We start from the raw sequence: 27,935 nt of genomic DNA on the forward strand, positions 1-27,935 counted from the left end.
CTAGTTGCAGTGTCAGGACTTCTCATTGCAGGGGTTTATCTTGTTGCAGAGCACATACACTAGGCACACGAGCTCAGTTGCCTTGTGGCATGTGGGATCTTCCTGGTCCAGGGATCAAACTGGTGTCCTCTGCATGGTTGCAAGACAGATTCTTAATGACTGGACCACCAGGGAAGCCCTTTATTTCAGTTTTAAAGAAAGCTATGGAAGAAAAAGTTTTTATTTTTCTTTTTTATATTCATCCTACTGTTTTAAACTTTTTACCATGGTTATTTCTAAATATTTTCATTTACCATTTGTTTGTTTCTCATGTCATTTATGCAGGGCTTATTTTCTCCTTTTTTGATAATACAAGCTTCAACACAAGTGTAACGAAAGTTCTGGACAAGCCTTATTCACAATCTTAGAAATGAAGTAGCATTGTTTTCCTCCAGAAACAATGTTTCTTATTCTTCTTACTCCTCTTCTCTTCTTTTCTCCCTCACTTTTCCTCCTTCTCCACAGTTGCCAGCATTTCCTACTGGTTTTCTCTATTTTGTTCCTCTTCTTTCTTTTTTACTGCCCTGCTCTTCCCTCCCTTCTCCCTGAATTATGCATTATTTCTCTTTCACAGATGCTTACATGACTTCAAGAGAGCTTCTCAATAAAAGAGGGAATCAGTGTGATATATGAACTGTTTTTCTCAAAGACTATTAGTCAAATATTCTTTTTTAACTTTGGAAAAAAATTCTTTAACAGTTACCATGCACTCCTAACTATAATCTTTCTTTATAAAAAATGAAATTAACAATTTATAGTAAGCTCTCTGTACATCTTTTCTGAAATAATTTTCAAATTATTGAAATAAATGTAAAATGTCATTTTCAGAATCCTTTTTAGAATGTGTTTTCCTAAGTAGAGAGACACAAATTGAGTCCCCTGATGATCTTGGCATTCTGCCTTGAGACAATTGCAGACTTAAGTTTCAAGAAAAGTGATACCAGGAAAACCTGATGGTATCCTTCAATTGAAAGGAATAAGATCAGTTTCTCTGGGTGTAGGCAGATGGGTTTTATAGGAAATAACAGTGAGGAGCAGCTTTACAAAGAAATAACTCTAAATTTCTGCTTAGAGTTCTGTCTTAATTCTGTTGTTGAGTATTAAGCTATTACCCTACCCTATGTGTAGGGTAAAACCAAGTTTCTTCTGCAGTTCTTCTTTTTCATGTTCACTGTCCTCAAGTTTTTCTGCAGTTCTTTTTCATGTTCATCGTCCTCAGGTTCTTTCTGCAGTTCTTCTTTTTCACATTCATTATCATTCTGTGGTACAAATTGATCCATATTTGTGAGAATTGGAACCTTAAGTGTCAACAAGGGACTTCCCTGGTGGCCCAGTGGCCAAGATTCCACACTTCCAATGTAGGGGGCCTGGGTTTGATTCCTGGGCAGGGAATGAGATCTATGTGCCACAATTTAGAGTTCACATGCTGCAACTAAGACCCAGAGCAGCCAAGTAAATAAATAAAAATTTTTTTAATATTTTAAGTGCCAACTATAAAAATATATCCACAACCTAAATGTTAAGAGTTGTGTTTTTTTTGGGTGGAAAATTTTAGAAGTTCAAGCCTGGGAGACAGCATCTCAGGTAATCCTGAGACAACTGCTCCCTAAACTGTCCATTATTTTTAGAACAATTAAAAATAAGAAAAATATAGACATATTTTACTGGAGGTTTTAGAGCATAGGAATGCCATGGTCCCTTTAAAATGTAGCTTTTATCATTCTGGTTACTCTAAGAGAAAAACGGAGAGACCAGCTGGGAGGCTGTTGCTGTAATCTAACTGAAACGTGATAATGGCTTGTTCCAAGGTCATGTTAAATAACATAGAGTTCATTAGATAGGATATCCAGAAATCATTTTTGTTTACTTCAGAGTCTCACATTTTTTTCATGACAGTTCAAATATTTAGATTTAAAGCTACTGCAAGCTGTTTGATAAGACAGTCACATTAAAACACTAAAAACATGACCAGTGATCTTCTTGACCTCATAATTCAGTTTGAAATAATCACTTGAAGTAATCACTTTGAAGTCATTGTAGTCCTCATCATTAGATGACTAGAGATGACTGCTGCTGCTGCTAAGTCACTTCAGTCGTGTCCGACTCTGTGCGACCCCATAGACGGTAGCCCACCAGGCTCCCCCATCCCTGGGATTCTCCAGGCAAGAACACTGGAGTAGGTTGCCATTTCCTTCTCCAATGCATGAAAGTGAAAAGTGAAAGGGAAGTTGCTTAGTCGTGTCCGACTCTAGCGACCCCATGGGCTGCAGCTTACCAGGCTCCTCTGTCCATGGGATTTTCCAGGCAAGAGTACTGGAGTGGGGTGCCATTGCCTTCTCCAGAGATGACTAGAACTGCTTAAAAACGGCATTGTTGGTGGTGTAGTTTTTTTAAATCTAGGGTAATGCACACATGTTAATCAAAATTGATATGCTTGTCCGCCTTTTTGGTTAATGTTTCTTTGTTGGCAAATTAAGTCACTTATCAGAAGTTCTTAATGTTCTATTCAAAGAATAGCAACCAAGTTACATACTTGGGTAATTCTACCAAAACTGTATTTCCAAATTCTAGATTTTATTGTCTTTGTAGAATACAGAAACTTTCAGTAATAAATGTCTGACTTTATATATATATAGTGTGTATATATATTATACATATAATATTTATATATATAATATATGTGTGTGTGTATATATGTATCTATATATATATATGTATCTTTTAGTGATCCTGAATAAAAGCATATTCCATTCTATCCTAATTAAAACTTTCCATTCTCTGCAAAACTGGAAACCCTACATTATCAACTTTTTCTTTTTAGTTCAATATTTATTCAGTTTAAAATGTATTTTTAAACTCTTTTTTGCAAATTTCTATATGTACTATCTCTACTCTAAAGTAGCTTCCAATGACTCCATGTGTACCCATACCCCAGTTTTATCAACTTTTTGCCATACTTTTAAAAATAATCTATATTCTTTTCTGCTGAAGTATTTTAATCAAGTTTTTTTTTTAATTTAATTTTATTTTTTAAACTTTACATAATTGTATTAGTTTTGCCAAATATCAAAATGAATCCGCCACAGGTATACATGTGTTCCCCATCCTGAACAGTTTTGATATGTCCTGTCATTTCATCCCTAAATATTTCAGTATGTGTCCTAAACAAAATGAAGTTAAAAATGACTGTTTTCTTTTTAAATAAAGATATAATTTATATACTACACAAATGTTCTCCTAAGTGGTATGTATTATCACATCCAACATGATTAACAATTTCTTAATATCTACTGACTAGTCCATATTCAAATTTCCCTAATTGTCTAAAAACGTTCTTTATGTATTTTTACAATTAATTTGATCCAGATCTAAAATTGGCCTCCTCACTCACTGGATGTGGTTGTTTTGTATCTTATATCACTCTTAACCAGAAACAGGTGTTCCCCGTCCCCTGTTTGTTTCATGCCTTTGTCTTGTAAAAGAAACCTGGTCAATTGTCCCATAGTATGCATGGGTTTGTTTAATTTGTCCTTCTGTAGTTCTTGTGGATTAAAAGTTAAATCAAAGCCTTGTTTACACTCAGATTTAAGGAGTTTTTTTTTGGGGGGGCGGCGGAGGGTAAGAATATTTCACAGGTTGTACTCTTTTCTGTAATGAGAAGGCACATAATGTTTGATTGTTGTACTTCTAGTGATGCTAAGATTCTTAGGCTCAGGTGGTGACAATCTTTTTATTGTAGTTTCCAGTCAGTCTTCCCTGTGGGATGCTAAAGCCATTGATGATTGTTGCCTGATCCAGTTATTTTATTAACAGTTTCAAAATGATCATTTTCTAATTGTGTCACTACCTCTGCATTTATTAATGGATATTAACAGAACTTCTTCTACACGGAGATATTTGACTAACTTGAAATCTGCTTCATATCAGAAATTCAAAGTAAATAAAGGAAAAATCATTAAACATCAATTTTCAGAGTAAAAAGTTGGTGCCCTAGCAACCTTCAATGGTGTCCAATGAATTTTGTTTGTTTGTGTCTTTTTTGAATGTTATTATGAGCTCATGACTTTATGTATTCAGTATGTTTTAATAAATTGCCATCATTATTCCTTCTGATCTCACTATGTATCATCTTTGGCCATTAGTAGCCTCTTCAAGCTGGCTCCTATATCCTTTTGATAAAACCCTATTGGTCTTTGATAGCCTGATTGTTTTTTGGCTCAACAAGAAATTCCAGGTTGATCTTACTCATTTCTTGCCTCGGACATAGACTCATCCATTTTTTTTTCTGAGAAAATATTCCTCAGTTATCTTCTTTACTCAGCACCTATCTTGATCTACATACTGTGATGCTGCCAAAAGTCAAACTTGTTCACTGTATCTAATTGTATAGTTGACTGTGACGTAGCCTGCCTTTTCTGTATTTGTTGTCTGTATTAAATCTCAAGCCTTTTTCTCTCCTTCTTGTGCCTTGTTCTGAGGCACATGTCTACATTCATCTTAGTATTTCATTCCTTAATACTTCATTATTCTCCCTTGTTCCATATTGTTTAATAGATTTCTGTCTTTTTTTCCAAGAAATTTGTAATTTCCTGGAGGTCAGAACTTCTACATTACTGGGAGATAAAGAGCAAATCTATTAGGAATATAACTGAAAAAATTTAATTGAATTGAAAGGCTTGTTTTGTTTGGCTCACTTATGGCCATGTTTGCCAATAACTTGACACCAGTAGTGCCAGGGCTACATTTAAATCCCCGCCCAAACTGAATCACTAATCTTTACACCAGAATTTCAAGTACAGGTGGTTTAAAAGTAATCAAATTAAGTATGGAAAAGGAGACACAAATGTTCTATCCAGAGAATTAAAAAATAAAATTTGTTCTTTGGTTCTAGAATATAGTTTTATGGTACATTCAAGAAAACACTTTCAGATGATCATGACTTTTGGTACCTGGCCTCAATTCCTACTTGGCTTAGCTTCATTATTGGTGGCCCAAAACTTGGCTGTAAGTAGGAGAGTTGGAAGAAAGACTGGCTGCCTGGCAAAATGACTTGAATAGCTTTTGATCTTATTTGTCATTTTATCAGCTATTTTTTGTACTGCTAAATGGGTGGACTTTTTATGATTTTCATAGAAGAATGAAAACCAGAAAAGCCAGACTATTTACAACACTTAAAAATGTGACACTAGACCTGTAATGGCACTGAAGCTACTTGTCATGTGATGAAACTCTGTTAATTTGTTTTATGATTAGAGTAAAAAGTAGCTGAAGTGATGTGTCCTATCTATCTACTCTCTTCTTTCTTTTCTCTTACCCCCAAAGAAAAGGCTGTAGATTTTTAAAGGAAGAATAAGATTAATTTGAGAATAGATTTGTGCTCATGATAAGACAACACTTCCTGGGTTTGCTTATAGGTCCTGTTATTGCCTTGGAGTTCAATGGAGATGGCGCTGTAGAAGGATGTCAACTTATTGTCAACGAGACATTCAAAGGGACCAAGGTACAAGATACTAGTGACTATATTTCAATTGAACCTTTCATTTCCTTCTCTTTTCATTACAATTAAATAGTACTTTTAGCACATCATGATTTTTAAAACTTTTGGTAAACAATTGAGAACTAAGCTTTGGTTTTTCCTTGCCAAACTGAAATTTTAATAGCTTAAAAATTCACAAAGTGTCCACGTGTTAAAAATCTCAATCATACGTGTTTCTAAAGTCAAATGTCTCACCAAATGTCTCTTCCTTTTTAAAAAATAGTGATATGTTGGGACTTCCCTGGCTGTCCAATGGTTAAGAATCTGTGCTCCCAGTGTAGGCAGCATAGGTTTCATCCCTGGTCAGGGAACTAAGACCTCACAAGCCGCACAGTGTGGCAAATAAATAAAAATAGTGATATGCTGAAAATGTTACATTTCTAAGATTGTATACTTTAAATGGACAAGCCTACTGCTCAGTGTTCACTTTTATTTGCTTCAGTAATACTTCATCAAAACTTGAGCTATATCTAGAAATCATTACATGTAGGTATTTTCTAGATGTGGTTGATGAGTCTAAGAATTTCAAATTTTTACTTAATATGGCTTAGAAACAAACATATAAGAGGATTAAATGAGTATATGTAACTTTTTTTATAAATATCTGAGAGGAAACGTTTGGTTTTGTAGTCTGATTTAGCTTATGGGCCTTTGAATTTGCATAATTTGAAGTACTTTGTCTTTTGTCTCATTTGATCATTGCACAAGTACTAAGGGAGAGGGCAAATATAATCAGATTGAATAGAAAAGGAAACAGAGAGAAAATGTTTATATGATTTGGAGCTTTTAGATCTGAATAAGTTATAGATTATCTAATCCAACTTTCTCATTTTACAGATGTGGAAATGGAGCCCAGAGAGGTTGATTAAATTGTCAGCATCATTCAGCTAGTTATGATAAAGATAAATAGAACTCAGGTCTCCTCTGATTTCTGGCAGACATTTATAAAAGCTGTTTTTGAAGGGTTCTATTGAGTACTGCTTTGTTGATGTTTGGAAAATAGTTAATTTAAAATTAGTAAAATATCTTTAGCAGCTTTGAAAAAAATAATCTCAAATTTTGCTTCTTGGTCTATTGAGATTCTTATTAGAAAATAGAAGAAATTAAGAGTTCTTTACATAAATCTCTTTATTCAGTAGCTTTCATAATATTGGTTTACATATTTTAAAAACTGAAATTCCAAGAGTAGTAAAATAAAACCAAAGCACTATAAAGCAAAGACTTTAATTATATCATAAATGCTTTTAAAAGAGCTCTATTTACATCATAGCTAATTGAAACTATACTGCATGAATTCTACAGAAAATCCAGAATTTCTTTTAAATAGCAAGCTTTTGACTGTTTTGTGGAGGATGTGGGCTTTGGAATTTGGGGATTACTAATATGTTATTTTTTCTCTTACATTTAACATAGATATTTGTATCAGAAAGCAAGGAGACGGCACCTGGAGATGTAGACAACTTCTACAATTTTGCTGATATACAGATGGGAATATGAAGTGCAATGAGGAACCAAGGACTTCGTATTAAGCCCTTTTCAATTTGTGTGTTAGCAATGGGTTTTTTTTTAAACTGATGCTAAAATTGTTAAAGTCAGTTTTTAAGTAAATTGTTGACTACTGCATCATTTACGTGAGATTCGGAAAGAGTTCATTTTAAATTAAGTAGTTTTAATCAGCTTAAAAACCATTTAACCCAGTTCAGTGAGCTTGTAGGTTTTCTCTGCATATGATACTGTTATTAGAAAACAGAAGTGACTAGCAGTTCATTATTTTAATCCTAATTAAACATTCTTTCAAATCTCTAATTTACACTTTACTCAGTACTGTATAATACTTGTTTGAGAATATCTTCCATTTTCTTTTTTAATTTAGAAGGATTCCTTACTAGTTGATCAGTTAAAATGAACCTGTGTACATTTTTCTTGTATACATATCCAGTTAAATATTTGCTTCCTAGTTCCATAATATGGAAAATGAGATTTTGTATACAGAGTTGACCTAATACTTTGTAAATTGAATTTTTTAATTAATAGGTATTTGATAACCAGTTTTGCAAGTAACTCATGTTGGTATAAGTGTTTAAAGACTACTTTAAACAGTTGTGAGTAGTATGCTTATTTGAATATATTCCACATTGTTTATTTTTTGAATAAAACTGTTAAATGACTCTTCTGCTTCCTGGTAGGAAAAGGTATATGGAATAATGAAACTATAGAAGCCCAATCACCAGCAGTTCACAAAGGTGATTACCGTTTTATCAACTCTTATGAGCTATTAGAATTAAAACAAAACCTTGCAGCATTTTTAGGTAAGAATACTTAAGCATCTTGATGAGTTATGCAGATTGTTAAGAAGCTAGATAAATTCCTATCAATCAATGTTCAAGTCTGGTAAAAATTATTTTGGTTGCTTTAAAGCATTATTTTCCAAATCAACCTGAACGTAATAATTTACCAGGGGGCAGGAGGGAGCTACTTGTTTAAAAATCCACATTCTTGGACCAGTCCTTAGGTGCATTGATTCAGTGCCCAGGGAAAACTGATTTAAGAGGGTTGTTGTAACAGAAAGTAATCAGAAGATTTTGATAGGTTGATCTTGTGAGAAGGGACTGAGCCTGCCATCTACATCATGTGCTGTATGCTTAGTTACTCAGTCGTGTCCAACTCTTGCAACCCCATAGATTATAGCCTGCCAGGTTCCTCTGTCCATGGCATTTCCCAAGCAAGAATGCTGGAGTGGGTTGCCATTTCCTTCTCCATACAGAGTAGCTAATTGGAAGTTAGCTTTCATAGGTCTATTTTTAAATTTAATTCTATTTTGATAAAACTAAGACTGAAAAAAATCACTTGCAAAAATTCCTCTTACAATTGTTACTAACAATTTATTTTCATGTTTAAACTCTTTGTGGATATTTTCAGATTCATTTAAAACTACTGTATTGTATGTCCAATGTTCAGAAATAATACATTAAAAGACTTTTCACTTTAAACTAATAAGTAATGTTGACCACCTACCCTGTGCCTCACCTGTATTAGCATCATATCATTTCAGTCTTTTTTACAAGAGCATTCTATATTACATAACCTCTCGTTAAAATCAAAATGATTTTATAAGATGCAAATAAAAATCAGTGATGGATTTAATATAATTTTGATCATAATTTACAAATGAGCTTTGCCAAATAGTGGTCAGAGGGCATTAATTTTTCTCATAGGTAAGCTAAATTAAGCATATTCTTTCTGATCATAATTATATTATTAAATCTCATTATTCACAGTTTTAAAAATCATAATACTTTTTGTCTTCCAAAAATATAGTACAATGTTATGCAATGCTGTAGATTGAGTTCTTTATCTATGGTATTTTAGCAAAAACTCAGGAATATTACATATAAGGCAGATGTTAATTTAAAAATTTCCACTAAATTTAGTGTCTATTAACCAAAGCCTAAAATTTTATACTCTTCAGTTAGGTAAGAGCTTTTACCCAGATTTAATTTGTCTTTTAGGACAGTTCTTGTTTCTGAATGTTTGAAAAGATTTTAAAAAATAAGTAGTACTATGGTTGTTGTTTCTATCACCTTAAACCTTGATTATAATTAGTATTATACATTTTATTTCTGAATAGCTTTTGAATTCATGCAAATGTATTAGCAATGAAAACTTAGTAATTTTATTGAGTTATAGATGTTTGACATTACATTATATTAGCTTATTTCTGTTGTGTCAATAGTACTGCTTTTTACTTCTATATATTTATGTCTAGCTTTTGTATGTAATTTATCTAGTGTTTATACAATGTGATTTGTAATAAATATTGTCAAAATGAAATTAATTTAACACCAATTTTTGAAGAGCACTTCTGTAGTATAAATTTATTCATATGTGTACCAAAATTTGATCATGACACAACTTTTTTAATGATAAAAGTAAAATACAGTGGTTCAATCTGTCTTATATTAGTGAGAAATGAACTGTATGCCATGTTGTGTGTACAAAGCTCTCTGGAGAAATGCAGAGGAAGTAGAAAACTTATTTTAATCTGAGGAATTTCCAGTATCATGTTCCCTTTGTTAAAAGATACATTTTGTTATGATTGAATACTTACTAAGATTAGGCAAGTTTTTCTTCCATACTTGAGAAAATAGCAAATTGTGACATACTTTCAGATTTATTCAAGTAGACCTTATTTTTAAATTACTACCAAATTTACCAGCCTTTCTATCTAGCTTCTCCCTCTCCCAGCCCATAAATCAGAGAAACTTCAGATTGGTGAGTTTTTTTAATAACATTTATTATTATTATTTCTATGTATAAAGCTTCTACATGTACATTTAGAGCATTTGGGGGGAAAAAACAGAACTGTACAAGACAGCAGCAAAAATTACTTCCTGCTTATTGGATAATTCTTGCTGTGCTGAGTTAAATTTTTTTTTCTCATTTTTAACTCTATTTTCCATAGGAAGAGAAGATATTGTAATTAGGGTATGATTCTCCTTCAAAATCCATTCTAGAAAATATTTCATCCTTTAAAAGTATAATCTTAAAAAGTCAAATTTCATTTTAATTTTAGTAATGAAAACTTTTTTGTGAAAATCGTTTTGGGTTTCTTTTTTGGTAGAGTGTTTGAGGAGGGGAGATGACCCCCTGGTGAAGGGAATGGCTACCCACCTTAGTATTCTTGCCTGCAGAATTCCATGGACAGAGGAGCCTGGTGGGATACAATCCAGGGAGTCACAAATAGTCGAACACAACTAAATGACTAACATACTTCATCCACACCTTAAAGTTGGAGAAGCTTTGTCCTAGACTATTGGCTCCTCAAGCACTAAAATCAAGGCTTAGAAACCTTTGTATTCATAGAGAGTAGCTTAGGGTCCAGTGAAAGTTGCTCAATTGTGTCCGACTCTTTGTGACCCCATGGATTTACAGTCCATGGAATTCTCCAGGCCAGAATACTGGAGTGGGTAGCCTTTCCCTTCTCCAGGGGACCTTCCCAACCCAGGTATCAAACCCAGGTCTCCCACATTGCAGGTAGATTCTTTACCAGCTGAGCCACAAGAGAAGTCCTTAGGGTCCAGTAATGTGATCATTATTACATTTAATAAATGTTTCTGACTGAATGAAATAATCCAGTGCTTCATTCTATTCATTCTTTATCAGATCTTAGTCTTTCCTGTAATTCCTCTCTTCACATACTCTCCTTGATTGGCTTTGGAATAAAAGCATTCTACAGTATTTACTCCCTGCTCCCTGCCCCCGTGTTTTGTGTTGAAATAGTAACCAGGGTCTCTGCCCACTGAGGCTCCTAGGGAGCTTTAAGAACATCAGTGGTATGCATTGTAAACAGATAAGAGCACAGCAGTTTCTGACTTAACTTTTCAACTGATGTTCATATTCAGGTTTTATTTAATGAGGAAAGTCAAGTCAAAGTCATTCAGTCGTGTCTGACTCTGTGCAGCCCCATGGACTATACAGTCCATGGAATTCTCCAGACCAGAATACTGGAATGGGTAGCCTTTGCCTTTTCCTTCTCCAGGAGATCTTCCCAACCCAGGGATTGAACCCAGGTCTCCTGCCTTGCAGGCGGATTCTTTACCAGCTGAGCCACAGGGAAGCCCAAGAATACTGGATTGGGTAGCCTATCTCTTCTCCAGCAGATCTTCCCAATGCAAGGATCAAACCCAGGTCTCCCTCATTGCAGGCGGATTATTTACCAGCTGAGCATGATAATTTATTGCAGAAGCAGTTGGAAACTAATAAAGCCAGATTTCTGAAACCATCCAGGCCATATCCCAGTAACAATAAGAAAAGCTTCATGGTATTTCTGTTATTCAGAAATGTAATATATCTATCGCTGAACCAATGTATTCAATCATTATCTGGTAATTATTGGTCCATCCAGTTATATATCCATTTCTCCAGTGCTTTTTATGGACCTCCATTTGGTTATCTAGCCTCTGGTCAATAATATAAGGAGGGGGCTATACACAATAAATACAATCAATGCACACAAATACATAATAAGTACACTGTAGGCTCACAAGTGGGCACAGAATAGGTACTTCAAATGGTTGGCACTGGTAGGCAATACATATGCTGTTGTTAGCTTATTTTGTAGGGGTACATGCCACAAATGAAAGTGAAAGTCGCTCAGTCGTGTCTGACTCTTTGCCACCCCATGGACTATACAGTCCATGGAATTCTCCAGACCAAAATAATGGAGTGGGTAGCCTTTTTCTTCTCCAGGGGATCTTCCCAACCCAGGGATCGAACCCAGGTCTCCTGCATTGCTGCGGATTCTTTACCAGCTGAGCCACCAGGAAAGCCCACTTAATGAGGAAACGTGTTGCATAAACCCGAGTGGTGCACTGTTGATGCTGGGGCTGAGTTAAACAGCAGTCAGCTAGTTGCTTTGGGCTTGTGGGGAAAGTCACTTAGTCCCTCTCAGATGTTATCCTCCCTCTTTATCTCTTGACATCTTCCTGCCTCGAGAGTGCTTAGGGATGAGAGTGGCATCATCATCAACAGAACACGTGCAGGATTATCCAGGGAAGTAGGGGAGGAGAAGAGTAACTCTGAGCTTCCTTTCCCTGAAGACCAGCATTATCATAGCAAGTAAGTGGTAGAGCTGGGGTTTAAATGGCTGTGTCTTAACCATTATTACAAAGAGAGGGGCCTATCAAAATTACTTGTGGGTATTTTTCAAAATATATATGGCCCTTCAGGCAGTTAGAAAGTCTAAACAAGGTGATTGTGTAAAGCATTAAAGGTGGGGGAAGAAGATCAAAGATGGGCAGAGAAACAACATTCACATAGCAAAAACCAAAGATCCATCTTGACCTACTGTGGACAAAAAATGTGGATTGCCATCTCAGTAAACAACAATGTTGCCCACCATTAAGCCGTCAGGCACTGCAGCCCCCAACCCCCACCCCAAGGTGACCCTCAGAGAAATTCAGATGGAGAAAAACAGGATAATGGTTCTAGATAGTTAAGATGCCTATCAAAGGAACAATTTCAATGACCAGTGCATCTTCCCGTACACAGAAAAGCACTAAAATCAGTAACTGGAGATAACTGGATTTTTTGTGATTAGCAGTAATCTTTCGATGTTCAACTACTTTTTTTGCAAAAGCTCCTATATATCCTGGCCCCTCCCTCACCTCTTCAGAACAGTTCCTTAGAGCTATCTGAGTGGCTGGCTCCTCGGCTATAGTCCTCTCTCAGTAAGGTTCTCAAATAAAACATAACTCACAACTTTTATGTTGTGCACTTTTCTTCAGTGGGCAGTCCTGATAAGGAGTAATGTTACTTGTAGGTTACAAAACTAAGGTCTACAACAGTGTAACCACTATGCTACCTTATGTATAAGAACAGGGGAGATAATAAGTACACACACACACACACACATATATTCTTAATTTTGCAAAAAGGACTACTGAAAGGGCAAATCAAAAATTGCCCACAGGAGGCAAGAGGAACCAAGGGGGATGAGGTTAGAAGTGGGAATGAGACTCCTTACAGCTTTGACTTTTGAACTTTGTAAATATATTACCTGTTTTTAGATCTGAGTTGGGGGTAAAAAGCAGAAAGAAGGTGGTTAGAGAGTAAAAGAGGAAAAGAATAAAAACAGATAGAAAAATTCACGAGAATACTTTGCCAAAGACTATTTTTTTAACTTGGGAGGGAATTCAGTTCAGTCGCTCAGTCGTGTCCCCATGGACTTTGGGACCCGATGGACTGCAGCACGCCATGCTTCCCTGTCCATCACCAACTCCCGGAGCCTACTCAAACTCATGTCCATCATGTCGGTGATGCCATCCAACCATCTCATCCTCTGCCATCCCCTTCTCCCGCCTTCAATCTTTCCCAGCATGAGGGTCTTTTTCAATGAGTCGGTTCTTCGCATCAAGTGGCCAAAGTATTGGATTTTCAGCTTCAGCATCAGTCCTTCCAATGAATATCCAGGACTGATTTCCTTTAGGATTTACTGGTTGGATCTCCTTGCAGTCCAAGGGACTCTCAAGAGTCTTCTCCAACACCACAGTTCAAAAGCATCGATTCTTCAGTGCTCAGCTTTCTTTACAGTCCAACTCTCAAATCCATACATGACCACTGGAAAAAACCATAGCTTTGACTAGATGGACCTTTGTTGGTAAAGTAATTGGAGGGAATTTAGGGAAAGTAAAAAGTTAGTACACAGAGATGGCTGGTAAGAGATGACCTTTGGCTTGATACCTTAGACTGAATCTGGGGTCCAGATAGAAAAGATGTTTCCTGAGTGACTGAGAGAGTTGAGGAAGAATCCAACTTGATGAAGGAATAGGAACCAAATAACTATCGAGTCAGTGGCACATCTTCTGTTGCTATTCCTGTGCATTACTCTGCCCTCCTTGGCATGTGTTCTCCCTGCAGTGGAAGCATGGAGTCTTAACCACTGGACCACCAGGGGAACCCCTCCCACTTTTTGCTGTGAGTGTCAATGCCACTTATATTTCAGAAGAGTGCCTCTAAATCTTCTCATGAAGATCCATAGATAGTTGTTGTCTTTTATTTTTTAAGATCACACTTTGTTCCCTGTAGCATTTTTCTCTGATAATCATTGCCTTGTTCTTTAAACTTTCTCCCACCTTGGTTCCTGTGATAATGATGCAGTTATCCACCATCCATGAATTCACTGAATGCTACTTCTTGGGCCAGGCACTGTGCTAGATTCAATTTTTCCTACTTCTTTGAGACTTAGTTTCTTTGGATAGCTCATTTCTTTTTTATTCTCTTACCTTCATTTTCCCTCTTCCATCTCAGCTGTCATCACAGTACAAGGGTCAGTTGTGAATCCTCTGCTTTGATCACCATGTCCTCTCCTTTGGCTCCATGAACCTTTCTCACAGCTTCAACCAGAACCACTGAGGACAGCTGTTTATCTGACTGCTATTGCTCAATCTTCAACTCTACCAAATATGTCCACTCCAGTAGTTAAATTTTAATTGTTCTCCTGGTTTCACCACATACTACACTGAACTCATCACATTTCTCCTTCCTAGATGGTCTCCCTGTCCTGGCATCTTTGTTTTCATTGATGACACACAATTATCTCAGTTATACCATTGACATTTTGGAGTCATAGTAGAATGTTCTTTCCCCACCCAACCCACCCCTTGCTAGACAATTTTTTTTGTTTTTTTGCTAGGTAGCTCTTAACTAGCTCTGATGTTGAAATGTTTCCGTTCTCCATCCTCCCCTTTTCATGCCCATACTCATCAACTTAATGTAGCTGCATGGTTTTTATATCAGTCTTCTCACTAGAAACCCTATTTAAGATCTTTGCTTGCTTCCTCCCATGCATCCCATACACTGCAGGGTTTTGCCCTACATAGTAAAGAGCATAGCCTTTGGGGGTAGTTTTCTAAATTAATTTTTATTGGAGTATTGTTGCTCTACAATGTGTTAGTTTTTGCTGTGCAGCAAAGTGAATCAACCATACATATATATATATCCACTCTTTTTAGATTTCCTTCCCATTTTCGCCACCATAGAGCAATGAGTAGAGTTTCCTGTGCTATACAGTAGTTTCTCATTAGTATGTATGTATCAACCTCAATCTCCCTTTGGGGGTGGTTTTGTTACCATTAATCTCACAGCATCTTGTGACACTTCCTATTGTGGAACTCTTAAATAATTTTATTCTCTCCCAAGCCAGATTGTCAACTTTTGGAGTAATCCAAATGATGAACACTTTCATTTTCAAGTCTAGGACCACTTTCTTGAAGAACAAAAATAACATAAAAAACCAAGTGGAGGGGAGTAGTGGAGGGATGAATTGGGAGACTGGGATTAGCAGATGCAAACTATTATATGTAGAATGGATAAACAACTACTATGGATAAAGGTCCTACTGTATAGCACAGGGAACTATATTCAATAACCTGTAATAAATCATAATGGAAAAGAATATGAAAAAGAATATATACATGTGTGTATAACTGAATCACTTTGCTATACAAGAGAAATTAACATATTATAAATCAACTATAATTCAATAAAATACATTTTTAAAAAACTGAGCAACAATTACATGCCAGGTACTTCCACAAAATTAACTTTGGTATAGCCCACAGCAGCTATCACAGGATGCTGACAAAAGTCAACAGTTACTTGTCTAAAAAGCTCAGTCCTCCACTTTAGCCGTTTGATCTCCTGACTGTCGAATAGTCATGATCAATGAAAACTGATCTTTGCTTATGTTCCTCTCCATGCCTGGAAACTTTGATCATTCTTACTGCCCCCCCTTACCCCAAAGCTTCAAATTCTGCCCTTCTTTCAGGACTGGCCTGATTTCTATCTCCTCCAGTAAGCCACTGGCCTCTGATCATTTGAACAAGTCAGGTCAGAGTTGCAAAGAACAATTATGGATTTGAGAACCATCAGATCTGGATTTGACTTAAATTCTGCTATGTATACTACCTTTGTAGATCTCCAGAAGCCATATATGTCTATAGTTTTATCCTCTGTAAAATGAAAATTATGCCTGCTTTTCAATTATTTTGAGTACTCAGTGAAATAAAGTAAAATTTTAGACTAGTGTTAACTCTTCTTAATTGTGCAGAACTCTGAAGTGTTACTTTTCTTGTGTCTTATTTTTCTAAAATGGCACAAAATTCACTGCGGACAGACACCAAGACTTCTGTACCTGCCATCTGTTAGCCTCAGGCAGCCAAATACTGCCTGATTGTAGATTTGAATACCAATGATTGTAGACTTGAACCATATCTACAAAACACCTTCACATCTCCATCTAGATTAGTGTTTGAATGAATAGCTGGGAACTATAACCTAGCCCTGTAACACTAATGGTGTTGGTTGGTGTTTCATTTTGTTTTTAAATTCCATCAGAACACTTTGATCTTTGTGAAAATAAATCACAAGCCTGAACAAGCTTCCAAGAAGAGAGAATACTGGTTGGATGAATACAAATATAAGCACGTATAGGGGGCTCTAGTACTCTAGTTAGTGTTAGTCACTCAGTCGTGCCGGACTCTTTGCCACCCCATGGACTGCAGTCCACCAGGCTCCTCTGTCCGTGAGATTTTCCAGGCAAGGATACTGGAGTGGCTTGCCATTTCCTTCTCCAGGGGTCTTCCCAACCCAGGGATTGAACCCGGGTCTCCTGAACTACAGGCAGATCCTTTACCGACTGAGTTACAAGGGAAGCCCTCTAGTACTCTAATGCGAATACCTAAGAACATTGAACTTTTATGAGCTGAGATGATGAGTCATATATAACAAAGTCTTAAGCTAGGCAGCTAAGCAGCCCAACAACTCCAAAATGTCTTTAAGATCCTAGGTTGTATCTTCCTGCTCTGCCATCATGTTAACTTTTTTGTTATGCCAGTAACATGTCTTTCATATCTCTAAGTATGTGACTGCTTTCTAGGTAGAAATAACACAGAAGGGGAATGCCAAAAGGCCAGGTAAGTCTGTACTTTTCCATTGGGAAAATAGTAACTTTCCCAGAAGTCTCACTCAATGGACTTCTACTTATATCTCATTTGCCAGAGCTCAATCAAATGGCCATCCTACCTTCTAGAAAGTATTCCCTATTCTTACTGGGCATATTGTCTCCCTGAAAAATTGAGGTTCTGACAGTAGGATCAAAAGATCAAAATGACTATTTGGTAAGCAACTATCAGTATTTGCAACATGAAACTTACAATCTGTATAGTTTAGACAAAACAAATGGGAGGGGGAAAGTTTAAGAACATTTCCCCAAATAGCCCAAAAGTTTTTTCAGAGGAATAAAGAATGGAATGAGTTCATTTGGGTAAAATCTCTCAGAGGAGTAAAAAAATTCCCAAGAAATTTCTGAAGAACTTCAGGAACCAAATTATTGCTGTTGTGATTCAAAGAAACAAACAAAAAAAAAACATGTATACCATTCAGTTCAATTCAGTTCAGTCGCTCAGTCGTGTCTGACTCTTTGCGACCCCATGAATCGCAACACGCCAAGCCTCCCTGTCCATCTCAGGGAGTTCACTCAAACTCACGTCCATCGAGTTGGTGATGCCATCCAGCCATCTCATCCTCTGTTGTCCCCTTCTCCTCCTGCCCCCAATCCCTCCCAGCATCAGTCTTTTCCAATGAGTCAACTCTTCACATGAGGTGGCCGAAGTATTGGAGTTTCAGCTTTAGCATAATTCCTTCCAAAGAACACCCAGGACTGATCTCCTTCAGAATGGATTGGTTGGATCTCCTTGCAGTCCATGGGACTCTAAAGAGTCTTCTCCAACACCACAGTTCAGAAGCATCAATTCTTCGGCGCTCAGCTTTCTTCACAGTCCAATTCTCACATCCATACATGACTACTGGAAAAACCATAGCCTTGACTAGACGGACCTTTGTTGGCAAAGTAATGTCTCTGCTTTTCAATATGCTATCTAGGTTGGTCATAACTTTTCTTCCAAGGAGTAAGCGTCTTTTAATTTCATGGCTGCAATCACCATCTGCAGTGATTTTGGAGCCCAAAAATATAAAGTCTGACACTGTTTCCACTGTTTCCCCATCTATTTCCCATGAAGTGATGGGACCACATGCCATGATCTTCATTTTCTGAATGTCGAGCTTTAAGCCAACTTTTGACTCTCCTCTTTCACTCTCATCAAGAGGCTTTTTAGTTCCTCTTTACTTTCTGCCATAAGGGTGGTGTCATCTGCATATCTGAGGTCATTGATATTTCTCCTGGCAATCTTGATTCCAGCTTGTGCTTCCTCCAGCCCAGCGTTTCTCATGATGTACTCTGCATAGAAGTTCAATAAGCAGGGTGACAATATACAGCCTTGACATACTCCTTTTCCTATTTGGAACCAGTCTGTTGTTCCATGTCCAGTTCTAACTTTTGCTTCCTGACCTGCATATAGGTTTCTCAAGAGGCAGGTCAGGTGGTCTGGTATTCCCATCTCTTTCAGAATTGGCCACAGTTTATTGTGATCCACACAATCAAAGGCTTTGGCATAGTCAATAAAGCAGAAATAGATGTTTTTCTGGAACTCTCTGGCTTTTTCCATGATCCAGCAGATGTTGGCAATTTGATCTCTGGTTCCTCTGCCTTTTCTAAAACCAGCTTGAACATCTGGAAGTTCATGGTTCACGTATTGCTGAAGCCTGGCTTGGAGAATTTTGAGCATTACTTTACTAGCATGTGAGATGAGTGCAATTGTGCGGTAGTTAGAGCATTCTTTGGCATTGCCTTTCTTTGGGATTGGAATGAAAACTGGTCATTAGAGATGCATAATTTATGGATGGCCTTGACTAGAGCAGAGAAGGCCTGGAACAGTTTTCATGGCCTTCTGTCTATGCTATAAGATCCTGGTGCTTATATCTTCAGAAAGTCAGATACAGAGACTTCTGAGAAGTCACTTAGAAGATGGTTTTCAAAAGGATCCACTCTCTCCTAAGCCACACATGGTGCAGTTTACTTCTAATATGGAAAATGATGGTTAGTCTCTAAAGTTGAGCATCCTCTGGAATCAGACTGTTCATCCCTTTTGAAATTTCCAATCTAGAAAAATCCTATCTAAGGAGAGAAAACAAAGTTCTAGATTCTGGATTTATACATAAAAGTAAAGACAGTGGTTGTATCATTCAGGATTCCAGCAGAGAAACAGAATCAAGGAATTGGCTTAGGTGATTGGGGCTGGCTAGTAAATCCAAAATCTGAAGCCTGTAGATGGGGGTATCAGGATGGGCAGGCTGAAGCTCTGAGGCACAAGCTGATGCTGCTGTTTATGGGTAGGATTTCTTCTTCAGGGAAGCCCTAGCTCCTAAGGCCTTCAACTGATTGAATTAGGTCCACCCAGATTATCTAGGATAATCTTCCTTACTTTAAGTCAACTGTTTGTAGACTTGAATCATATCTACAAATTGCCTTCACACCCCTATCTTGATTACTGTTAAATGAATAGTTAGGAACTATAGCCTAGCCCTGTAACACTAATGGTGTTGCTTGGTATTTATTTTGTGTTCAAATTCCATCAGAACACTTTGTTCTTTGTGATAATAAATCACAAACCTGGATGAGCTTCCAAGAAGAGAGAGAGAGCCAATATTATCAGTCTGTGGCATCAGCATTAATACATATTTGGTCTATAAAGGTCATTAGCCAGCTGGTAACAGGAAACTTCATTGATTATAACTCACCCATTAGGTGTATGCTATTGCTTGATTCCACTAAATTGTTTTCAGCTTATTGGGCTTCCCTGATAGCTCAGTTGATAAAGAATCTGCCTGCAATGCAGAAGACCTGGGTTTGATCCCTGGGATAGGAAGATCCCCTGGAGAAGGGAAGGCTACCCACTCCACTATTCTGGCCTGGAGAATTCCATGGACTATCCATGGAGTCTCAAAGAGTTGGACACAACTGAGGGACTTTCACTTTCTATTGGTAAGAAAACTAGTTCTCCAACTAAGTTGCAGTTTCTTCCTAAAAAGGAACAAAGTATTTCAAGGAATAGGTGTGTATTTCTTCATCTGTAAATCCTGTATCTATTTATTTGGCTGTGTTGCACAGCTTTTAGGATCTTAGTTTCCTGATCAGGGATTGAACCCAGGTCCCAGCAGTGAAAGCACTGAGTCATAACCACTGCACCGCCAGGGAATTCCCATCATGCAACAAATGTTTAATGAATATTGGGCTAGATTAATTGACAATTTTTACCCTCCCTTGATATAAAAATGGTGGATGTTTTAAATAATGAAACCTACACAAGAGTAAAAAGCATTTTGTTTGAAGCATATCTACTCTCTGTTAATGGTGTGGGGAAAGTTATTTTCTCTCTCAATCTCAGTCTGTGTACCTGTGAAGTGGGAATAATGATTACTATCTGGAGGGTTTGGGGAAGGATTAGATGACAAAATGTAAGTTGAAACACTTGAAACACACTAGATTCTCCATACATTGATTTTCTGTCTCCTTCCATGGTAGCCTTCACAAGTGAAATCCTGTGAATTAAAAGTTCTCTCCAATGTTCTTTGCAGATTGTTTCTATTTGATAGAATTATTTTGGATATCAATATATAGCAAAGAATCAACTGAGGTTACCAGTGCTTGTGAATTTATCACACTGGCTATACTCTTTCACTGTAGTTTCTTTTGTATTTACTTATGTGCATGTTTACATGTTATCGTTTCAACCACGAGTGCAGATAAAATTCTCCATGTGTTTACAATTGCTTTTTTGTTTGAAAAATCAACAGTTTTTCAAATTTTATCTGAAAATGTTCCTGAGTCATAGACGCGAAGTTCTGAACAAAGGTTAGGTGTCATCAGATTTCACAAGTCTGAAATAATTTTTGGCTGAGGAAAAGGGAGCATATCTTAAATTCTTTTCCTTATCAGTCTTTCTCATGTGGCCTGGCAGATGCACGGGTTGTTTTGTTTTATTATTAATTGTTAATTGTGGCTCAACTGGTAAAGAATCCACCTGCAATGCAGGAGACCTGGGTTCGACCCCTGGGTTGGGAAGATCCCCTGGAGAAGGGAAAGGCTACCCACTCTAGTATTCTGACTTGGAGAATGATGGCACCCCACTCCAGTACTCTTGCCTGGAAAATCCCATGGACAGAGGAGCCTGGTAGGCTGCAGTCCATGGGGTCATGAAGAGTCGGGCACGACTGAGCGACTTCCCTTTCACTTTTCACTTTCATGCATTGGAGAAGGAAATGGCAACCCACTCCAGTGTTCTTGCCTGGAGAATCCCAGGGACGGGGGGGCCTGGTGGGCTGCCATCTATGGGGTCGCAGAGTCGGACACGACTGAAGCAACTTAGCAGCAGCATATAGTCCATAGGGTTGCAAAGGGTCAGACATGACTGAGAAACTTTCACTTTCACACAAATAATACCATTTTATTTTCCCTGAGAAAAATGGAAATAAATCTAAAATCCTCTTTGATTCCTACTCCCCATTGATAACTACCATCATCAATTTGGTCTGTATTCTTCCAGACCATTTGTCTATGGATTTACACATATATTACAGTACACAGACAGATGAAATTATATGGAAAGTAGCTCTTTTGCTTGTCTAAGGACAATGGGGCCTATTATTGATTTTTATCATATAAAATTGGTGTTATGGGTAAGAGAGACTGGAAAGAAAAGAGAAGGATGGAAGGTCTTGCCAAGAGTGATAATTTAGTTCACTGTATTTCTTTGGCCTTTTCACTTTCAGTCCCCCTGAGCCCATTTCGGGCAAGCTACACAACATCATAATGTCTGCACGATAGCATAGGCAGTATAAAGATCTTGCATCCAGTTTCATCAAGGACTGGCTCAACAAAGACAGATACACAGTCCCCTAGGCCTTCTGAAAGTCTCTCTCCACTGAAGTCCAAGCATTAGTACTTCTAATTTACAAATTAAAAAAAGAAAGAAAAAGAAAAATAGTTTTGGCTTTAAAGTGCAAGCTGAAGTCATCATGATGGCAAATTCTTTCTGTTTTCCAAGTGAAACAAAAATCTCTTTGTTAATCATTTCATTAATTTCTTTTAAATGATGAGGTAACTTCATGTTCCAGACAAGATGAAAAGTCCATCATAAAGAGAATCTGGTGCTGGAAAGAGGAATGTGGGCTGGCCAGATACCACAGGACTTGAGGAAACATAGAGGTGAAGTCCCTGGTTTCTCAATATTCCAGATTGGGTGCTGGAGAAGCCTGCAAGCTAGAATCTCCAATCAGAGCAGACCGAAGCAAACAAAAACAAAGTCAAAGAAAAACCTGTTCTTTCTGGCCAAAGTACCTGGAAAGGAGAGAAACCCAGTCCAGCAGGAGAGAAACCTTTTTGACAGCAACTGAGGACCAGCACTAGACTTTGGTCCTCCATTCTGTAGCTGTAGTCAGCTAGGGAAAATGCTTTCCTATGCTTTCTTCTTCCTCAAAGAGCACAAACCATGTGCGTGGGAGTGCCGTAGCACCAGACAGCCTGGGAAGCCCTCCCTACCCCCACTCCACCCCTCATGGAGAGCAAGCTGGAGCCACAGTGGCAGCCACAGTGGCATGGGTGGGAGTTGGGGGGAGGGGAAGGCGGGGGTGGGGATGGTTCTGTGCTCTGCCGGCAAGAAATCCACACCACTGTGGCCCACCCGGCAACACCAGGTAGCCAGGGTTAGCACTATCAGCCCCAGCAGGCCTGGCATCTCCCAACCCCCTCCCCTCAACCTGGTGACATGGCAAGGCCAGGGAGGCACAGGATCTCCTGAACCCCATCAAGTGGCAGGTGGTGGGGAGTCACTTTCCTCTCCCACCACGGGTGTTGGCTGAGAGCACACGGGGGAGTTTGGATCTCTGTCACTCCTCTCCCACAAAGCACAAAGAGAGGATCCAGAGAGCCCCTCCCCCTGCCTGCTGTGTCAGTGGAGACCAAGTGAGAGGTCTAGACTTTTACCCTTGTCTGCCAGTGGCAACTATTGCCCTCATTCTCTCAATAAGAAAGTGAAGAGAGGATCTCAAAGAGGAGGGAGCTGGGGCGGGATTCTTTAAATCTGTATAGAAGTCCTGGAAAGATACCTGACTGACCACAAGGAAAAACCAACTAAATCAACATGTTTGAAGGTCTGAGAACTGAACTACAGTGTGGAATACCTCTTCACTTGTCAAGGTCGTTTCAAATAGTACACAAACAAAGCAGACAGGGATAGTACTGCAAAGGTTCTAAAAACAAAATTGTCATTGGAACCACAGCCCACAAAAGAAGGCTAGCACCTGTGCACTAAACCTAAATAGGATTACTGCCTGCTGAAATAGAAGATTTAAGTAGTATCCAGAGTCTCCTAATGTGCAAAATGTCCAAGAGACAATGGAAAAACACTCATCATACCAGGATCTAGTAAAATCACACCTTGCTGGAAAAAGAGAGTTAACGGATATACCACTGAGATCAGAGGTTATAGTTATCTTGAACGAACTTTAGCGCAGCTGTCATAAAAAATGTTGCAGTGAACAATTACAAATTCTCTTGAAACAAATGGAGAGAGAATTCCCTGGCAGTCCAGTGGTTAGGACTCCCTGCTCTCACTAGACTATGATTGAGGACAGAACAATAATATTTCTCCAATCTGAACAAAAGAGAGAAAAGAGGGGTAAAACTTCCCCTGTTGTTGGACAGTAACAACAAAAGTGCTAATATTCATAAAAATGAAGTCACTGAAAGAGAGGTGAAAATGAATTCAAAGAAATAATGGCTGAAAATGTCCCAAATTTGGTGAAAGACATGAATTTACAAATTCAAGAAGCTCAGTGAAACCCAGATAGGAAAACTAAAAAATATCCACACTAAGACATATCAAAAATAATTTCTGAAAACTAAAGATAAAGAAAACAAATCTTGAAAGAAGCTAGAGGAAAAAAAATGCATTATCTGCAGAATAACACTGATTTAGATGATGGTGAATTTCTCATCAAAAATTACAAAGGCTAGAAGGAAGTAACACATTTTTCAAATGATGGGAGAAAAGAATAGTCATATCTGGGAATTCACTGGTGGTTCAGTGGTTAAGACTCCATGCTTTAACTGTTGAGGGAATGGGTTCAATTCCTTGTTGGGGAACTAAGATCTGCAAGCCATATAGTACAGCAAAAAAAAAAAATCAAACCTGAATTCCATGATCAGCAAAATATCCTTCAGGAATAAAGGGGAAATAAAGACATCCCTGGATAAGAGAAAACTTATAACATTTTTTATTAACAGACTTACTATTAGTGAATGGTAAAGGGAAACTCTCCAAACACGATGGAAATGATAACAGAAGGAAGCTTGGAACTTTAGAAAGAAAGGGAAACAAGAAACCATCACAATATTGTAAAGTAATTATCCTCCAATTAAAATAAATTAATTTTTAAAAAAATGAAGGGAAACAAATGTGTCAAAATAAGGATAAATATAGTAGATTATCCTTCTCCTCATGAATTTTTTTCAATCATGATGGATTGTTGAAACAAAAATATAACACCATCTGATGTTGGGTTTCATGTATACAGAGAAATAGATAAGAAAACTGTATTTTAAAAGTGGGAGGGTAAAGGGATATAAATGAAAATAAGATTTCTACACTTTACTAGAATTGGTAAAATTATGGCCATAGTACACTGTGATATTACATATGTGTATTTTAATACCTAGAGCAAACATTAAGAAAACTATACAAGGAATTCCCTGGTGGTCCAGTGGTTAGGCTTCTGTGCTTCCACTGCTGGGGGCCTGGGTTCAATTCCTAGTCCAGGAACTAAGATCCTTCATGCCATAAGGCAGGGCAAAAAAAAAAAAAACTATATAAAAGGATATACTCAAAAAAACAATGTAAATAAAAATGGAATTCTAAAAAAATATTCAAGTAACCTACAGTTAGGCAAGAAAAGGAAAACAGAGAAATGAGAAATTGAGGGGAAAACAAAAAGCAAATAAGAAAACATTAGACTTTAGCCCTAAGGTATCAATGACTATGCTAAAGGTAAATAGTATAAATACATGAATTAAAAATAGCTCTGTATTTTAATGGCATTTAACAGAAGGGCTTTTAAAAATAACCTACTATATGTTGTCTACAAGAAACTCACTTCAAATATAACATGGGTAGGTAGAAAGTAAAATGATAGAAAAGGATATACTATTCAAACATTAATTTATAAAACTAGGAGTGGCTATATTAATATAAGATAAAGTAGACTTCGGAGCAAACAAAATTATAGGGATGAAGAGGAATATTACATAGTGATAAAAGAGTCAATTCACCAGGAAGACATAGCAATCCTAAATGTGTATGCACCAAACACAGGGCTTCAAAACACATGAAGTAAACTCTAATAGAACTGGAAGGAGAAACAGACATATCTATAACTATAGTTGGAAACTTCAATACTCATTCTCAGCAATAGAACTACTAAACATAAAATCAGCAAGATTATACAGCTCAACAACATCATAAAACAAGAGGACCTAATTTATAGGACACTCCACCCAAAAACATAATTCACATTCTTTTCAAATACCATTCACCAAGATAGCTCATATTCTGAGTCATAAAACAAACTTCAACAAAATGTCAAAGAACTGATATCATACAGAGTATGTTCTCAGACCATAATGGAATCAAATTAGAAATCAATAACAAAGTCAACAGGAAAATCCCCCAATACTAGGAAACTAAATAACACATTTTTCATTAATCCATAGGTCGAAAGGAAATCTCAAGGGAAATTTTAAAAAATATACTGAACTGAATAAAACTGAAAATACAACACATCAAAATTTGTGGAATGTAGCTAAAATAGTGCTGGCATGGGAATTTAGAACTAAATGCTTACATTAGAAAAGAGGAAAGGTCTCAAATCAATCATATAAGCTCCCATTATAGGAGACTAGAAAAAGAAGGACAAAAGAAAATGAACCTAAAGTGAGCAAGCAGAAGGAAGGAAATAACAAAGATAAGAACAGAAATCAATGAAATTTAAAAACAGGAAAACAATAGAGAAAATCAATTAAACAAAAAGCTGTTTCTCTGAAAAGGTCAATAAAATTTATAAACCTATAGAACTAATTGACTAAGATAAAAAAGAGAGAAGACATAAATCACTAATATCACAAATGAGCCAGAGAAATCTTTCCACAGATCCTGCAGCCAATTGAAAGGGAAATAAAGTTCTCAACCCAGTACCGAAAGTCTTTGGAAGAAAGATGCTATGGAAATGTTTGCCTATAGCAAACATATAGTCAATCCGTGACCAAAATATTCATTTAAAAATGTCACTATTTGCTTTTCTCTCTCTCTCTTTCTTTCTTTTTTTTTTTTTTTTAATTTTTTTTGGCCACATTGTGTGGTTTGTGAGATCTCAGTTCCCTAACCAGGGATTGAACCCAGGCCACAGCAGTGAAAGCCCAGAATCCTAACCACTAAGCCACCAGAGAACACCCCCAAAATGTCACTATTTGGAAAAGAAACTTGCAAATTATTGTATTTCTTTGACATTAGGAACCCCCCCCCAAAAAAAAAGCTACCATATGATCCAGGAATTCCACTTCTGGGAATATATCCAAAGGAATGGAAATCAGGATCTCGTGAGATATATGCACTCCTATGTTAAAGGTAGCAATATTCACAAGAGCCAAGGTATGGAGGCAACCTAAGTGTGTCAACAGATCAAGTAATGGATCAAGTAAATATGATATATGTATATATATATTTATTTATATACCATATATTCAAGAATATCATTCAGCCTTAAAAAAGGAGAAGGAAATCCTATTATTTGTGACAACATTGATGAATCTGGAGGGCATTATGTTAAGTGAAATAAGTCAGAGAAAGACAAATACTGCATGGTATCACTTACATGTGAAATTTTTAAGTTAAACTGATAGAAACAGAGAATAGAATAGTGGTTGCCAGGGACTGATGGAGTAGGGAAAACCAAGAGATGTTGGTTTAATGGTACAAACTTCCAGGGAATTCCCGGGTAGTTCAGTGGTTAGGACTCCGTGCCTCCACAACAGGGGACACAGGTTTGGTCCTTGGTCTGGGAACTAAAATCCCACATGCCACGTGGGCAAAAAAAAAAAAAAAAATAACAAACTTTCAGCTATAAAATGAAGAAGGTCTGAGAATCTAATGTATAACATTGTGAGTATAGTTGATAATACTATATTGTATAATTGAAATTGCTAAGAAAGTAGAACTTAAATGTTCTCACGAAAGAAAAAGAGGGAGTAAATATGTGAGATGATGGATGTGTTTGTTTTGTTTTGTTTTTAAAGGAATACTATGGGGAATTCCCTGGTAGTCCAGTAACTAGGACTCTGAACTTCGACTGCAGGGGACATGGGTTCAATCCCTGGTCAGGAAACCAAGATCCTGAATGCCATGTGGTGTAAAAATAAATAAATATATTTTTTAAAAAAAGGAATACTATGAAAAACCCATGTGTATAAATTCGATAACTTAGATAAAATGGACTGATTCCTTGAAAAACACAAATTATCACAACTCAGAAAATATGAAATTTATAATCTGAATGGTCCAATAACTATTAAAGAAATTAGATTTGTAATTTAAAAGGTCTTGGGAAGAAAAGTTCCAGGTCCACATGGTTTCACTGGAAAATTCTACCAAACATTTAAAGAATTAACACCAATTTTCCACAATCTTTTCCAGAATATCAAAGAGAAGGGAGCATTTCTGTGTAAGGGGTTTCCAAGACCATCCCTGTGCTCATGCACAATGATTCACTGGGACCTCAGCATACAATCAGACTCAAGGCTATTATTTATTACAGTGAAAGAGAACGGAGTAAAATCTTCAAAGGAAAAAGGCAC

General features: G+C 37.2%; 1 protein-coding gene across 2 annotated transcripts in view; it reads left to right on the forward strand.

The window, feature by feature from the left end:
* The window catches only part of RP2 (RP2 activator of ARL3 GTPase), a 46,648-nt gene extending 37,229 nt beyond the window's left edge, over positions 1 to 9,419 (forward strand). The window contains exons 4-5 of one of the 2 annotated variants that reach the window (XM_055563616.1): positions 5,454 to 5,539; positions 6,989 to 9,419. In XM_055563616.1, coding sequence (XP_055419591.1) covers positions 5,454 to 5,539; positions 6,989 to 7,072 — 170 coding nt within the window. In that variant the 3' untranslated portion in view covers positions 7,073 to 9,419. The remainder of the gene's footprint in view (positions 1 to 5,453; positions 5,540 to 6,988) is intronic. The other variant, XM_055563617.1, reaches the window with a different exon arrangement.
* Positions 9,420 to 27,935: the final 18,516 nt, after the last annotated feature.

This window comes from Bubalus kerabau, chromosome X (assembly GCF_029407905.1).
Source record: "Bubalus kerabau isolate K-KA32 ecotype Philippines breed swamp buffalo chromosome X, PCC_UOA_SB_1v2, whole genome shotgun sequence".
Taxonomy (NCBI): Eukaryota; Metazoa; Chordata; class Mammalia; order Artiodactyla; family Bovidae; genus Bubalus; species Bubalus kerabau.